General features: G+C 48.2%; 1 protein-coding gene across 5 annotated transcripts in view; it reads right to left on the bottom strand.

The window, feature by feature from the left end:
• Positions 1-1,069: 1,069 nt before the first annotated feature.
• The window catches only part of LOC119919573 (xanthine dehydrogenase/oxidase-like), a 53,669-nt gene continuing 38,742 nt past the window's right edge, over positions 1,070-15,996 (bottom strand). For 4 of the 5 annotated variants that reach the window (XM_038740108.1, XM_038740107.1, XM_038740111.1 and 1 more), the window contains exons 28-37: positions 15,883-15,964; positions 14,680-14,775; positions 13,324-13,452; positions 12,118-12,192; positions 7,799-7,851; positions 5,040-5,154; positions 4,334-4,399; positions 3,665-3,853; positions 2,696-2,872; positions 1,070-2,059 (exon numbers count right to left, since the gene is read on the bottom strand). In XM_038740108.1, the coding sequence (XP_038596036.1) occupies positions 2,009-2,059; positions 2,696-2,872; positions 3,665-3,853; positions 4,334-4,399; positions 5,040-5,154; positions 7,799-7,851; positions 12,118-12,192; positions 13,324-13,452; positions 14,680-14,775; positions 15,883-15,964 (1,033 nt within the window). In that variant the 3' untranslated portion in view covers positions 1,070-2,008. Of the gene's footprint in view, positions 2,060-2,100; positions 2,176-2,695; positions 2,873-3,664; positions 3,854-4,333; positions 4,400-5,039; positions 5,155-7,798; positions 7,852-12,117; positions 12,193-13,323; positions 13,453-14,679; positions 14,776-15,882; positions 15,965-15,996 lie in introns of those variants that run through there. The other variant, XM_038740112.1, reaches the window with a different exon arrangement.

The following is a 15,996-nucleotide window of genomic DNA, read 5'->3' as shown; positions in this document are numbered from 1 at the left end:
GTTAAATCCCACGAAGGCAGCCGAGAGTTTCTGTGCGTCCAAGCAAAGCAATCGCTTGTATTTATTGAGCACTTACACTGTGCAGAGCACCATACTAAGCACTTGGGAGAATACAATACAACATAGTTGGCAGACACCTTCCCTACCCACAGGGAGCTTTCGGTCCAGAGGGAAGCAAAGACAGACAAGCCTGGCTAACAGTACAGCACCCATCCAGCAAATGAAATCAGGAGCCATGCAACTTGAACCACGCTCAGAAACAGCCCTAGGGTTAGTTAGGCCTGAGAACATCGCTCTGGGTTTGGAGGGTGAACCTGCTCTTCCTCAGCCTTGGATTTTTCCACTGCAGTCACCTCACTGTGCAGATACCAGTCTGGCCGAAGAGAGGGTCTTCATCCACCATCACAGACAAACTCAAGTATGGTATCAAACTCAGGCTTGAAGCCACCTACGTGCCTGTTTGTGACCCACATTACACTTTCCTCTCCATTGCTGAGTTTAATATAAGTTCACCTCAAGGAGCAGCAGTTCACCCCTTAGTGGCTTTGTAGCTTGAGCTATGTTTAATATGTTCATTAGCTACTTTCCCATTGGCAAATGGTTCTAATTGCAGCTCCACTACTTGTGGACAAGACACTTCAAAGTTTTTGTTTTTTGTGGTATCTGTTAAACACTTACTGTCAAACACTGTTCTAAGTGCACGGGTAGGTCCCTGTCCCACATGAGGCTCACAGTCTAAGTAGGAGGGTGAAATAGGTATTGAGTTCTCATTTTAAAAATAAAGAAACTGAGCCCCTAGGATAAGGAGCGCAGCTCAGTGGAAAGAGCACGGGCTTTGGAGTCAGAGGTCATGGGTTCAAATCCTGGCTCCGCCGATTGTCAGCTGTGTGACTTTGGGCAAGTCACTTAATTTCTCTGTGCCTCAGGTACCTCATCTGGAAAATGGGGATGAAGACTGTGAGCCCCCCGTGGGACAATCTGATCACCTTGTAACCTCCCCAGTGCTTAGAACAGTGCTTTGCACACAGTAAGCACTTAACAAACGCCATCATTATTATTATTATCCAAGATTACATAGCGGGCAAGCCTCAGATTCAGGATTAGAACCCAGGTCCTCTGACTCCCAGACTGTGTTCTTTCCATGAGGGCACGCTGCTCCCCAGTGCCTCAATTCTCTACGCCTCAATCAATGGTTTTTACTGAGCACTTATAAACAGTGTAAAGAGCACTATAGTAAGCACATGGGGTGAGTACAACAGGATCGGTAGATATGTTCCCTGCCCATGAGCAGCCTCCAATCTAGAGGGAAGAAAAGAGACACAAGCCTGGCTAATAGCACAGCATTCATCTATGCAACTGAAACCATGCTCAGAAACAGCCCAGGGACACCCCCTCACGCAGAGCCTGAGAATACTGCACTAGGTTAAGAGTGTGAACCTGCTCTTCCTCCTCAAAGCCGCAGCACTGGAGTACCTCACCGCAGGCACCCCGCCATGCACACACCAGTCTGGCTGGAGAGAGGACAAATTAAAGGAAGGTATCAGGCCTTCATGCCTATGCAAGACCTATAGCAGACGGTCCTCTCCATCGCTAGAACTAATGTTAACTTTACCTCACTTCGAAGAATAAGAATAGAGACTAACTGTAAGATATATCAGCTGTCTGGTGTTGAATGTTAGGGTAGAGGTTCCTAAGACAAATTGCACTTGGCAGCATAGTTACCTTTGGGACTGTCTTTCTAAATTTAAACAATGGAATTTGGTAACGGGCATTCATTTTTCATTAAAAGAAGTGCAAATTCCCTATGTAGATCATTGGTAAAAGTTCTTAATTTGCTTATAATTGTAGGCCCTCTTATTGCTGGATTAAATCTTCCCACACATATAACTCCCTCAAACAGAGAATGTGACATGTCAATCATAGGGGTGGTCCTTTGAGGGCAGAAGCTTGGGTCGGGGACTCCCAGAAGAAATCTCAGCTCAGCATGATTCTTCACAGGACTTTCTCTTCATACTCTCTTACACCAGGGCTTAAAGTTTGCCGGCACCTCAGTACCACACTACAAAGGGAAAACAGAATGGGTGACCGCCAGGAACTTCTAGCCTAACACAGCGATAGAGCAATGATCTAGGGTGGCAATGAGCAAAATCAGGCCAGTCGCTCTTCATCCAGTCCCTGGATTTAAAGAAGCAGAGAAGGAGCGTGGCTCAGTGGAAAGAGCATGGGCTTTGGAGTCAAAGGTCATGAGTTCAAATCCCATCTCCGCCAACTGTCCGCTGTGTGACTTTGGGCAAGTCACTTACCTTCTCTGGGCCTCAGTTACCTCATCTGTAAAATGGGGATTAAGACTGTGAACCCGCCCATGGGACAACCTGATCACCTTGTAACCTCCCCAGCACTTTGAACAGTGCTTTGCACATAGTAAGCGCTTAATAAATGCCATCATTATTATTTAAAAAGAACAAGATGGCTCCTTGGGAGTTAGATCCAGAGAGAGGAGGGTGGGGAGAATTTAAGTCATAGGAGTGCTCTGGCTTTAGATCTGGGAAAACAGATCCCGGTGAAAGCAGAAGCCATCCAGCTACACACACACACACACACACACACACACAGTTTTCACATCCCAAGAACCCACCAAGATCAGCCTCAGGGACTACCCTACTCCCACCCTGCAGTGACTCGAACTTGGCCATACCAGCTTAGTGAACCTGTCCACACAGGCGTTGCGGATCCTCTCCGGGGTGGCCGGGCTGTCCAGCCGGAAAAGCGGGTCCAGTTGGCTCTCTGATCGCTGGGCTCGGGCTGCACCGATGGCATCCTTGATGGCGAAGAAGATTGAGGAGGCGAGGAAGAGGGGTGGCTCCCCGACAGCCTGGACAGACAAACAGCAGAGATGGGAAATGAGGTTGTGGTCACTGTGAATTCACAAACCCACCCCACAAATGCCCTTCCTCAATATAGGCCTCAGCAGAGCAGCACCTGGAAGTCTTAGGTCCCTTTCTAAGCTCACTCCAGAGCACTGTAGCTACCTGACTTACTCCATTGTCAGCATACTTGCTGGGAAAGAGATAGCATGCCCACTGTACGAATAGAGAAATGGAGGCCAAATCTACCAAATCCAGCATCAGTGAATCAAGAGCAGGGCCAGATACAGACATTACACTACTTACTACAATGCCTAGCCTAAATCACACAGCCAAAAGAGAAAACAGAATCCTCCAGGACTTGAGAACTTCTGAGACTCAATTTCCCAAGCCTTCAGTGACTCCAAAAGGGGTGCTCATGAAACTGGCTGCCAGAAAGGCTTTGTCTTTCACATTCCAACTTAGAAGGAGGGTGCCCTGGTCTGGTGGCCTAACCCTTCAGATCCAGCCTGACAGGGCAAACGGTCCTCTTGGAATCTAAACTACGAGGAGAAACAAGCAGGATGAATCACTGAGGATGCTCCAACGGTTCTGTGTGAGGTCACCTGGAAACTCTGCCACACCTCTACTCAGAGCCTGTTCTCCTGAAGCCGTTTTTTGAGCTCTCTATGGAGGTTTCAGGGATCAACCACATGGCTGGAGGGGTTCCATGATATACCTCAAGAGGAACACCCCCTCCATCAACAGCTGCCCTCCTGATGGCTGTTCACTGCCCCAGATACGCAGGCCCACATCTGTACCTTGGATGTGTAGATGCCTTTCTGGCTGGGGCAGTCCCGGAGCAGAGTCACGTGGAAATTGGTGGGGATGTCGCCACAAGCAGGGATTTTGTAGGAACTGAGTCCTCGCGTCAGCAGGCTGCCCTCGGGGGAGTAAAGCAGCTCCTCCAGGGTAAAGAGCCCAAGGCCCTGGACAAATGCTCCCTCCACCTACAGGACCACAGAGTGTCACATGACTACTGAGAGCTCACCTTCTCCAGGAGGCCTTCCCAGACTGAGCCCCCTCCTTCCTCTCCCCCTCCTCCCCTGCCTTACCTCCTTCCCCTCCCCACAGCACCTGTATATATGTATATGTTTGTACATATTTATTACTCTATTTTACTTGTACATATTTATTCTATTTATTTTATTTTGTTAATATGTTTTGTTTTGTTGTCTGTCTCCCCCTTCTAGACTGTGAGCCCGCTGTTGGTTAGGGACCGTCTCTATATGCTGCCAACTTGGACTTCCCAAGTGCTTAGTCCAGTGCTCTGCACACAGTAAGCGCTCGATAAATACGATTGAATGAATGAATGAATGAATGAAAGTGACACCCTGATCCAGCTGGGTTGCCATAAGACTTTGAACTTCAGCCCTCCGGTCACAGTCAGGGATACTGATGCTCCAGCCCTGACTCCTGACATGACTTACCTGGCCAATATCTATTGCGGGATTCAGACTGGTGCCAACATCCATGACAATGTCTGTGCGAATGTTCTGCAAAGCATGGGAAAGGTAGAACACTTTAATGCCAAGAATGGTGACAGACTTGTGAGAATCAGTGTGGCCTAGTGAATAAAGCATGGGCCCGGGACTTAGAAGGATATGGGTTCTAATTCCAGCTCTGTGTGACCTTGGGCAAGACACTTAACTTCTCTGTGCCTCAATTATCTCATCTATGAAAAGAAGATTAAGACTGTGAGCTCCATATGGGACATGGACTGTGCCCAAGCTGATTAGCTTGTATCTACGCCAGCACTTAGCCTGGCACAGAGTAAATGATTACCAAATGCCATTTAAAACGACAATTCATTGTCTTTGATAAGTTTCCCCATAATACAATACCAAATTCACAAAAAAGAATCAGGTGCCTTCAAATGGGGCAGACTATACTCTGTATGGTCACAATCATCTACTCGCCCAAGCACTTAGTACAGTGCTTTGCACACAGTAAGCACTCGATAGATACAATTGAGTGAATCACCTGGTAAATCATGGAGGATAAGCAATGTTCTGCACAAAGTACTCAATAAATACCACTGATTGATTAGTGAGATTAATGGGCCATCCAGCACACAAGTATTGCCTTTAATCCAACATGGCCAGTTATGTTGAAACTTGGACTTTCTGCTCTTACCTGGTAGTCACCTGTCAAGCAGTCAATCTCCACCTCAGAACACGCCACCCCAAAGCAGAAGTAAAAGAAGCGATTTCCCGAGTTGGTCTCAAAATTATAGTCCATGTTAGAGAAACTGAGCAAAGAGAAAGGATATCGTGAGATTTTACAATGATGAGCAAAAAGAACTAATGGTCATATCTCTAAAACCCTGAGATCCCAAGTTAATTAAATGATTTATATTAATGCCTGTCTCCCCCTCTAGACTGTAAGTTTGTTGTGGGGAGGGAATGTGCCTGCCAACTCTGTTGTATTGCACTCTCCCAAGTGCTTAGCACAATGCTCTTCACGCAGGTGCTCTATAAAGAGGAGTAGTGTGGCCTAGGGGATAGAACACGGACCCGGGAATCAAAAGGACCTGGGTTCTAATTCTGACTCTTCATGACCTTTGAGAAGCACTGTGGCCTAGTGGAAAGAGCACGGGCCTAAACGTCAGAAGACATGGGTTCTAATCCCGGCTCCACCACATATCTGCTGTGTGACCCTAGGCAAGTCACTTAACTTGTCCACATCTCAGTTATCTCATCTGTAAAATAGGGATTGATTGTGAGCCCCTGTAGGACACGGACTGTGTCCAGCCTAATTAGCTTGTATTTGCCTCAGTGTTTAGTATAGTGCCCAGCACAAGAGTAACAATACCATTAAGAATAAATTCATTCATTCAATCATATTTATTGAGCACTTTCTGTGTGCAGAGCACTCTACTAAGCTCTTAATGATGGTATCTGTTAAGCACCATTCTAAGCGCTGTAATAATTATGGTACTTGTTGAGCACTTACTATGCGCCAGGCACGGTACAAAGCGCTAGGCTGGATACAAGCAAATTGGGTTGGAAATAGTCCTTGTCTCACCTAGGGCTCACAGAGTTATTTCTCATTTTACAGATGAGGTAACTGAGGCCCGAAGAAGTGAAATGACTTGCCTAAGGTCACACAGCAGGAAAGTGGTGGAGCCAGGATTAGAACCCAGGACCTTCTGATCAGTGCTTAGTACAGTGCTCTGCACAAAGTAAGCGCTCAATAAATATGATTGACTGATTGATTCCCAGGCCAGGGGACTATCCACTATGCCATGATTGATTGATTGATAAAGTGGTGCAAAGCTCTGTGCTAAGTGCTTGGGAGACTGCAGCAGAAGCAGGACATCAGAAAAGACAATGGGAGGAAGATTTCATTTACTGGACTCGACAGGAAAGTCTAAATGACAAGTTAACCAAAGAAAGAAGTTAGGAAATAATACTACTAATAATAATAATAATAATGTTGGTATTTGTTAAGCGCTTACTATGTGCAAAGCACTGTTCTAAGTGCTGGGGTAGATACAAGGTAATCAGGTTGTCCCACATGGGGCTTACAGTCTTCATCCCCATTTTAGAGATGAGGGAACTGAGGCCCAGAGAAGTTAAGTGACTTGCCCAAAGTCACCCAGCTGACAAGTGGCGGAGCCGGCATTTGAACCCAAGACCTCTTGACTCCAAAGCCGTGCTCTTTCCACTGAGCCACGCTCTAACCCTAATCTAGTTTAATCTAATCTAACTGTGTCATCACAGTCTAACTTCTAGTCTGTGAGCCCACTGTTGGGTAGGGACCGTCTCTACATGTTGCCAACTTGTACTTCCCAAGGGCTTCATACAGTGCTCTGCACACAGTAAGCGCTCAATAAATACGACAATGAATGAACCCTTCAAAACTGCAAACTGGGCTTTTGCCATCTGCTTTAGTTATTATCACATTGAACAGCATCTAATAGCCTAGAGCTCCTATTCAGGAAATTTACAGAGAGATTAAAGGATTTACACAAAATCTCACAGAGTCAATGCCCAAACTGCAACTAGAACCCACAATCTTGGGAATCCTTGGAAGCGGCTGTACTGTGCTCTCCTGAGAGACAGGGCTTGGGCCACTTGTTAATCGATGTTCCACCATCATGCAGATATCCTCACCAGTTTCAATATGGAAGATTTGGGCAAATTCTTTCTGCCTCAGTTTCGGCACACTAAGCCACGCTGATGGGAGGGAAGAAGCCACCTGAGGTTCAGAAATACTAGCTTATTGTTGGGAAATAGAAGGAAAATGGGATAAAAGACCACTGAGAAGCAGTGTGCCTAACGGATAGAGCACAGACTTGGGAGTCAGAAGGACCTAGGTTCTAATCCCCACTCTGCCACTTGTCTGCTGTGTGACCTTGGGCATGAGAAGCACTGTGGCTCAGTGGAAAGAGCCCGGGCTTTGGAGTCAGAGGTCATGGGTTCAAATCCCAGCTCCGCCAATTGTCAGCTGTGTGACTTTGGGCAAGTCACTTCACTTCTCTGGGCCTCAGTTACCTCATCTGTAAAATGGGGATGAAGACTGTGAGCCCCCCGTGGGACCACCTGATCACCTTGTAACCTCCCCAGCGCTTAGAACAGTGCTTTGAACATATTAAGCACTTAATAAATGTCATCATTATTATTATTATTATTCTCTGCGTCTCAGTTACCTCATTGGTAAAATGGGGATTAAGAAAGTGAACCCCATGTGGGACTTGGACAGTGTCCAACTTTGTATCTACCTAGCACTTAGTACAGTTCCTAGCACATAGTAAGTGCTTAACAAATGCCATAAATTTAAAAACAAATCACTTGTCATTCAAAAAGCTGGTGAAGCTTCTTCAGCTCCAGCTAAAATCATTAGGCTCTGGGCCTAATGATGAGGGACTGGCTTCAGTCCACACCACTCACCTGTAGAATCCTGTTGCTGATAAACTCACTGGTGCCAAATAAGCTGCTGACACCTGAGTGAGAGAAAAACGATTCTGAGAAGGGGTCTGAGTTTGGGTCCACAGGTGCAGGTTTTGAAATTTGGGGGCAAGGGCTTGCAGGAACCTGGGGAGACCTCCTAAATCTGGCACGTGGTCTAAATCCCAGGAGACCATCCATTAGCTGCTCAAGAACCAGTTCCGGGGAATGCAGCGCATGCAGCTCAGACCTCAGTGTTCAGTCATTTTCTAAAATATCCTTTGAGGGATCCTCCTTACTGTCTAGAAGTGAGGCTCAGCTCAGTACTTGTATATGAGAAGCAGCGTGTCCTAGTGGAAAAAGCACAGGCCCGGACATCAGTGGAAATGGGTTCTAATCCCAGGTTCACCACATGTCTGCTGTGTGACCTTGGGCAAGTCATTTAATAATAATAATAATAATAATAGTGATGGTATTTGTGAAGCACCTACTATGTGCCAAGCACTGTTCTAAGCACTGGAATAGATACAAGGTTATCAGGTGGTCCCCACAGTGGGGCTCACAGTCTTAATCCCCATTTTACAGATGTGGTAACTGAGGCCCTAGACTGTGAGCCCACTGTTGGGTAGGGACCATCTCTATATGTTGACAACTTGTACTTCCCAAGCGCTTAGTACAGTGCTCTGCACACAGTAAGCGCTCAATAAATACGATTGATTGATTGAAATGACTTGACCAAACTTACACAGCTGACAAGTGGCAGAGGCAGGATTAGAACCCATGACTTCTGACTCCCAAGCCCATGCTCTTTCCACTAGGCCACACTGCTTCTCATAGTCCATGCTGCTTCTCATTAAAGTCATTTAACTTCTCTGTGCCTCAGTTACCTCATCTAAAAAATGGGCATTAAGACTGTGAGCCCCAAGAGGGACAGGCACCTTGTATCTACCCCAGCATTTAGAACACTGGTTGGTGTATAGTAGGCACTTAACAAATACCACAATTACTATTATCATTACTATTATTATTATCATCATCAATCGTGTTTATTGAGCGCTTACTCTGTGCAGAGCACTGTACTAAGCGCTTGGGAAGTACAAATTGGCAAAATATAGAGACAGTCCCTACCCAACAGTGGGCTCACAGTCTAAAAGGGGGAGACAGAGAACAAAACCAAACATACTAACAAAATAAAATAAATAGAACAGATATGTACAAATAAATTAAATAAATAAATAGAGTAAAAAAATATGTACAAACATATATACATATATACAGGTGCTGTGGGGAAGGGAGGGAGGTAAGATGGGGGGATGGAGAGGGGGACGAGGGGGAGAGGAAGGAAGGGGCTCAGTCTGGGAAGGCCTCCTGGAGGAGGTGAGCTCTCAGCAGGGCCTTGAAGGGAGGAAGAGAGCTAGCTTGGCGGATGGGCAGAGGGAGGGCATTCCAGGCCCGGGGGATGACGTGGGCCGGGGGTCGATGGCGGGACAGGCGAGAGCGAGGTCCGGTGAGGAGATCAGCCGTGGAGGAGCCGAGGGTGCGGACTGGGCTGTAGAAGGAGAGAAGGGAGGTGAGGTAGGAGGGGAGGTGATGGAGAGCCTTGAAGCCCAGGGTGAGGAGTTTCTGCCTGATGCGCAGATTGATTGGTAGCCACTGGAGATTTTTGAGGAGGGGAGTGATATGCCCAGAGCGTTTCTGGACAAAGATAATCCGGGCAGCAGCATGAAGTATGGATTGAAGTGGAGAGAGACACGAGGATGGGAGATCAGAGAGAAGGCTGATGCAGTAGTCCAGACAGGATAGGATGAGAGCTTGAATGAGCAGGGTAGCGGTTGGGATGGAGAGGAAAGGGCGGATCTTGGCAATGTTGTGGAGCTGAGACCGGCAGGTTTTGGTGACGGCTTGGATGTGAGGGGTGAATGAGAGAGCAGAGTCGAGGATGACACCAAGGTTGCGGGCTTGTGAGACGGGAAGGATGGTAGTGCCGTCAACAGAGATGGGAAAGTCTATTATTATTATTATTACTACATGCTAAACTACATGCAGAGAAGCAGCATGGCTCAGTGGAAAGAGCCCAGGCTTAGGAGTCAGAGGTCTTGGGTTCTAATCCCAGCTCTGCTAATTGTCAGCTGTGTGACTTTGGGCGAGTCACTTCACTTCTCTGAGCCTCAGTTCCCTCATCTGTAAAATGGGGATGAAGACTCTGAGCCCCCTGTGGGACAACCTGATCACCTTGTATCTACCCCAGCACTTAGAACAGTGCTTTGCACATAGTAAATGCTTAACAAATGCCATCATTATTATTTATTGAACATATAGAAAATGAGCTCCGGGGCCGGAGACTGTATAGTTGAACCCAGCCTGAGTCAGGAGACGTTGGATGTTTAGACGGGGTAAGGTAAAGAAGATTACTGCATCAGCCTCCTCTCTGATCTCCCACCCTCCTGTCTCTCCCCACTTCAATCTATACTTCACGCTGCTGCCTGGATCATCTTCGTGCAGAAACGCTCTGGGCATGTTACTCCCCTCCTCAAAAATCTCCAATGGCTACCAATCAACCTACGCATCAGGCAAAAACTCCTCACTCTCAGCTTCAAAGCTGTCCATCATCTCTCCCCCTCCTACCTCACCTCCCTTCTTTCCTTCTCCAGCCCAGCCCGCACCCTCCGCTCCTCTGCCGCCGCTAACCTCCTCACTGTGCCTCGTTCTTGCCTGTCCCACCGTCGACCCCCAGCCCACATCCTCCCCCTGGCCCGGAATGCCCTCCCTCCGCACATCCGCCAAGCTAGTTCTCTTCCTCCCTTCAAAGCCCTACTGAGAGCTCACCTCCTCCAGGAGGCCTTCCCACACTGAGCCCCCTCCTTACTCTTCCCCCCATCCCTCCGCCCTACCTCTTTCCCCTACCCACAGTACCTGTATATATGTTTGCACAGATTTATTACTCTATTCGACTTGTACATATTTACTATTCCATTTATTTTATTTTGTTAATATGTTTTGTTTTGTTGTCTGTCTCCCCCTTCTAGACTGTGAGCCCGCTGTTGGGTAGGGACTGTCTCTATATGTTGCCAGCTTGGACTTCCCAAGCGCTTAGTCCAGTGCTCTGCACACAGTAAGCACACTCAATAAATACAATTGAATGAATGAAAGATGGCCTAGGTCTCTTCCCCTGGCCATGGGAGATCTGCCCCAGCCCCGTTGCATCGGTTGGGCTCCAGTGCTGGTTGTGACTTTGATGTGAAGGTGGAGAACACTAGCTCGAAAAAGTACGGAAAATATGCAGACTGGCCATTCACGGAAGGACCTGCCCGGGACTGCAATAGTGGTGGGAGGAGGGAGACAGAGTTTGCTTTTGATGCAAAAAGGCACAAACAGAGAAATTGGTCCTTCACTACTGCAGGACCAGCATTCGGCCTCATCCTTCCTTTGGTCTCTTGTGTCGAGAAAAATGAAGAATAGAGCAAAAGCCCAGTGAATGCAGGCAGTGCAGGCAACAAAAGTAAATGATTCAGATTAGGTCAAACAAAAACTCCTCAACACTGGCTTTAAATCACTCAATCACCTTGCCCCCTCCTACATCACCTCGCTACTCTCCTACCACAATCCAGCCTGCACACTTCATTCCTCTAATGCTAACTTTCTCATCGTACCTCAATCTTGTCTATCTTGTCGCTGACCTTTCGCCCACATCCTACCTCTGGCCTGGAATGCCTTCCCTCCTCCTATCAAATAATTGCTCTCCCCTACTTCAAAGCTTTATTTAAAGCCCATCTCCTTCAAGAAGCCTTCCCTAAGTAAGCCCTCCTCTCCTCTGCATTGCCCTGACTTGCTCCCTTCATTCATCCTCCCTCCCATCTCCACAGCACGTAAGTCTATATCTGCAATTTATTTCTGTATATCAACGTCTCTCTCCTCCCTCTAGGCTGTGACCTCGTAGTGAGCAGGGAACGTGTCTGTTAGTAGTTGTACTCTCCCAAGCGCTTGGTGCAGTGCTTGGCACACAGCAAGTGCCCAATAAATATGATTGAATGAATGAAGAACAACCTGGAGGGGCTGTATGGTCCAGTCTGGCTGGCTACATTCATTGGGAAACCAACCCACTAGATGTCACGGAACCAGAGTCTGCCCCGACTTCTTGGCCAGGGCTCCAGAGCCTCAGCCTCTCGCTGCCTCCCTGTCACAAAACCCAAGAAGAATGGCTGGGAGCTAGGGATGGTGAGGTTTGAAGGACCCCGTTCACAAGATGTTGGTCTGCTTGTTCAGACTTCTGAACTCATCACCCCCGTTCAGGGCCAGCCCGAGCAGGAATCCCAGACACTCACCCAGTCCTCCCAGGAACCGTTGGGGTTTTGGTCTTTGAATGGCTGCAGCCTTTCCAAAAGAGTTTTACATGCTGCCTGTAAAAAACACACATACACGCACACTCCTCACTTTAATGATTAATTTTGTGCAATGACAGAGCTCAGACCATTAGCTGAAGACAGTAAGAACAGTGCTTACTCCGTCAACACTGTCCAGCTGACAGAACCTTTCATCAGCAGCCCCGGCCACACCCTTCAGGGAATTGCAGCCACCATTTCAGGTACCCCTGCTTTCCAGGCCTCTGCTTAGGGGGCAGGGGCATCATGGCAGTGGGAAGGGGGTCTGGAGCTGGGCTCAGTGGCTCCAGAGAGCCAATACAGCATGGCCAAAACCAGAAGCGATATAGAATTTGAGATCACAGGAGAAGCAGTTGTCAGAATGGCAGCTCACCAACCCCGACAACCCCTCGCCTCCCTAGAAGGGACCCCATGAGGAGAACCCTCACCACCAGCCTATCCAGATGTGCCAACTCTCCGGGGGGACTGGAATTTACTAGGGGACCCCAGAGAGGCAGCAGGAAGCTAGGTGTACCACAGCCAGGGCCATGGGGATATTCTGGGGGCCAGCCTCTGGGCAGCCCAGATCTGCAACTCTCTGACTTTGGAAAAACTCCAGGACCTTCCAGGACTACCCGGGCTCAGTCCAGGGGTGCAGAGCTGCAGCTTGGAGTTAGCTGGGTTTTGCACTGGCACCTGCCAGGCACTCAGGGGGCACCCGAGTGAGGCAAATGTGGAGGTTGGGAAGCACACAGGGTGGAGAAACGTGGTTGGGATGGTCAGTGACCAAGGTCATCCTCAGTAATCCTTCTCTATGTGAAGGGAGCCTATGAACTTTCGTTTCAGCCCATGCACACCAGGCTGGCTAGTGAAAGACCAGGAGAACCCTGGGTTCCCATTTGCTGATTCTGAGGTCCCGGTAGCAGCAGCTTCTGTTGCCTTTGTTACACACCTTGTCTTCCCTCCCCTGAAAGGTCCTCCAACTCTGCTCCCCCCACATTCTCCGTCTCTCCCATGGGGAGGAAGCACATGATGAGCCCTGAATGCATGAGGTTCCCCACATGGTAGCCTTCAATGCATGGGCCTGGCCGAGCATCCTGGGAAACTCATGTTACTTCCTTCCCTGTCACTGTGAGCCACGCAGAAAGCAGGTCTCGACTGTGTCCATACCTGGACGGCCATCCCGTAAAGGTCCGTGCTGGTGGAGGCAGATGTTGAGCAAGGGTTGGGCACTATGTTGCTGCTCGTCTCGCTGGTGTAGATTTTGGACATCGGGATTCCCAGGACTCTGCTGGCTATCTGCAGTACAGGAAGCTCCCAGATGTCTTGGCAGTTGTGAAATTCCACGGTGCCTCCCTGGAGTCTGTCCCTGCCATGCTTTCAACCCTCCCCATCCCACCCCACCACGCCCCTTCCTTCGGCCTCCAGCCCCTTCAGTCGGGGCTGAATGTCTCCCCATCATGGGGTTGGTGACCTGGTTCCTAGAGCCTTCCTTTTTAGGTTGGGACCGAGGGTGGAATCCCGGAGGATTATTTCCATCCACGTGGGACTGGGGTTGGGGGCACTGCAGGTCACAGGAACCACCCGGGAATAACTTTGCAGAGATTGTTCAGTGGGACTGAGCCTTAAACCTCTGGCTCTGAACACTCATTCATCTGACTGCCAGGGTGTGACATGGATGAGAAGCAGTGTGGCTTAGTGGAAAGAGCACCGGCTTGGGAGACAGGGGTCATGGGTTCTAATCCCAACTCCGCCATTTAATAATAATAATAATGATAGCATTTGTTACGTGCTTACTCTGTGTGAAGCGCTGTTCTAAGTGCTGGGGGGGATATAAGGTGATCAGGTTGTCCTACTGGGGCTCACAGTCTTAGTTCCCATTTTACAGGTGAGGGGACTGAGGCTCAGAGAAGAATAATAATAATAATAATAATGATGGTATTTGTTAAGCGCTTACTATGTGCAAAGCACTGTTCTAAATGCTGGGGGGAATACAAGGTGACCAGGTTGGCCCACGTGGGGCTCACAGTCAATCCCCATTTTACAGATGAAGGATCTGAGGCACAGAGAAGTGAAGTGACTTGCCCAAAGTCACACAGCTGACAATTGGCGGAGTCGGGATTTGAACCCAAGACCTCTGACTCCAAAGCCCGGGCTCTTTCCACTGAGCCAGGAGACAAGTGAAGCGACTTGCCCAAGATCACACAGCAGACAGGTAATGGAGCCACTTGTCAGCTGGGTGACTTTGGGGAAGTCACAACTTCTCTGTGCCTCAGTTACCTCATCTATAAAATAGGGATTCAGACTGTGATTGCTTATTACTTTGCATTTCTCCCGGTGTTTAGAACGATGCTTGGCACATAGTAAGCGCTTAACAAATACCATCATCATCATTATTATTATTACTATTACTATGTTAAGGAGACTCTCCATTATGGTCAAAGTATGGTCCTTGCAGCCAAGGCTGTAGACTGAGAAACCTGCCAAGCATGAGGAAAGTATGACAGAAATGCCCACGCTGCTTACCTGGATCACCTTGGTGTGCAGTCCTTGACCCATCTCAATCCCCCCATGGGCGAGCAGTACAGAGCCATCCGTGTACACGTGCACCAGGGCCCCGGCCTGCAGGGAGAGGTTGGAGGAGGGCAGCATTCATCATCCCAAGTCCAGAGCAGGACCGTTTCGGATGGGCCCCGGGCTGACGACTGAATGGAGCAGAGCCAACTCAAAATCCCCTGTTCAGACTCAAACCCAGCCCGGAAGAGGAAAGATTCAGCCAGTGCCAATCAGCTAATTGAAACCACTCAGCTACTCTCAAACAGCAGATTCCCATGGACCATCAATCATATTCATCCAGTGCTTAGTGCGTGCACAGTAGTGTACTAACTGCTTGGGAGAGTACCATATAACAGAGTTACATTTTGTCCATTGACCATAGACATTAGAATTCATATCTCTTGCTGCAGGCTGAAGTTTCAGACTGCAGTCAACCCCCCTTGGTGATCCTACCCTTGCTACCTACTCCATTCCTGCCCAATCTGTTGCCTGCCAGCCTGCAGACAAGACTACTTCCCAGCTGGCCCTTAGACAGAACAACCTTCTTATTCCTATTTGCTTAGCCTCCTCTTTCCCCTCTTAATAAAAGTAATAATAATAATAATGGCATTTATTAAGTGCTTACTATGTGCAAAGCACTGTTGTAAGCGCTGGGGAGGTTACAAGGTGATCAGGTTGTCCCATGGGGAGCTCACAGTCTTAATCCCCATTTTACAGATGAGGTAACTGAGGCCCAGAGAAGTGAAGTGATTTGCCCAAAGTCACACAGCTGACAATTGGCAGAGTTGGGATTTGACCCCATGACCTCTGACTTCAAAGCCTATGCTCTTTCCACTGTGCCATGCTGTTTCTCATGAAGCTGCTTCTCTTAAATCCTGGTTTATCAGAAACCTCCTCCAGGAAGCAGTTTCTGATTTATCCTTCCCATTTTTCAATCTAGTTTCTAGTAATCACCATCTCTATTCATTATATCAATTGAATGGGTCTCTCCTGACTCCCTCATTCAACTGAAAACTCATGGAGAAGGATTGTGTCTTCTTGTATCCCAAGAGTTTAGCACAATGCTAGTCACTCTGGGGACCTGAAATAAAGACATGTTGGCTGATGGCTTTCAACAGCACAGGTAGAGTCCCCATCCCTATGAGCACATCTAGCAAAGGAGAAGACAATTACCTGGTTCAGATGTAGCATGCTTTTACCTATTGAATACTTGAGGGGAATTATGGCCAATCCCCTCTTCTTCCAGGAGTTCTCCCTAAGGAGAGGCAATAGTGTTAGTCTTTTTCT

Source organism: Tachyglossus aculeatus, chromosome X1, assembly GCF_015852505.1.
Source record: "Tachyglossus aculeatus isolate mTacAcu1 chromosome X1, mTacAcu1.pri, whole genome shotgun sequence".
NCBI lineage: Eukaryota > Metazoa > Chordata > Mammalia > Monotremata > Tachyglossidae > Tachyglossus > Tachyglossus aculeatus.
The sequence above is the reverse complement of the archived record's forward strand: the minus strand, read 5'-3'. Positions and strand labels throughout refer to the sequence as shown.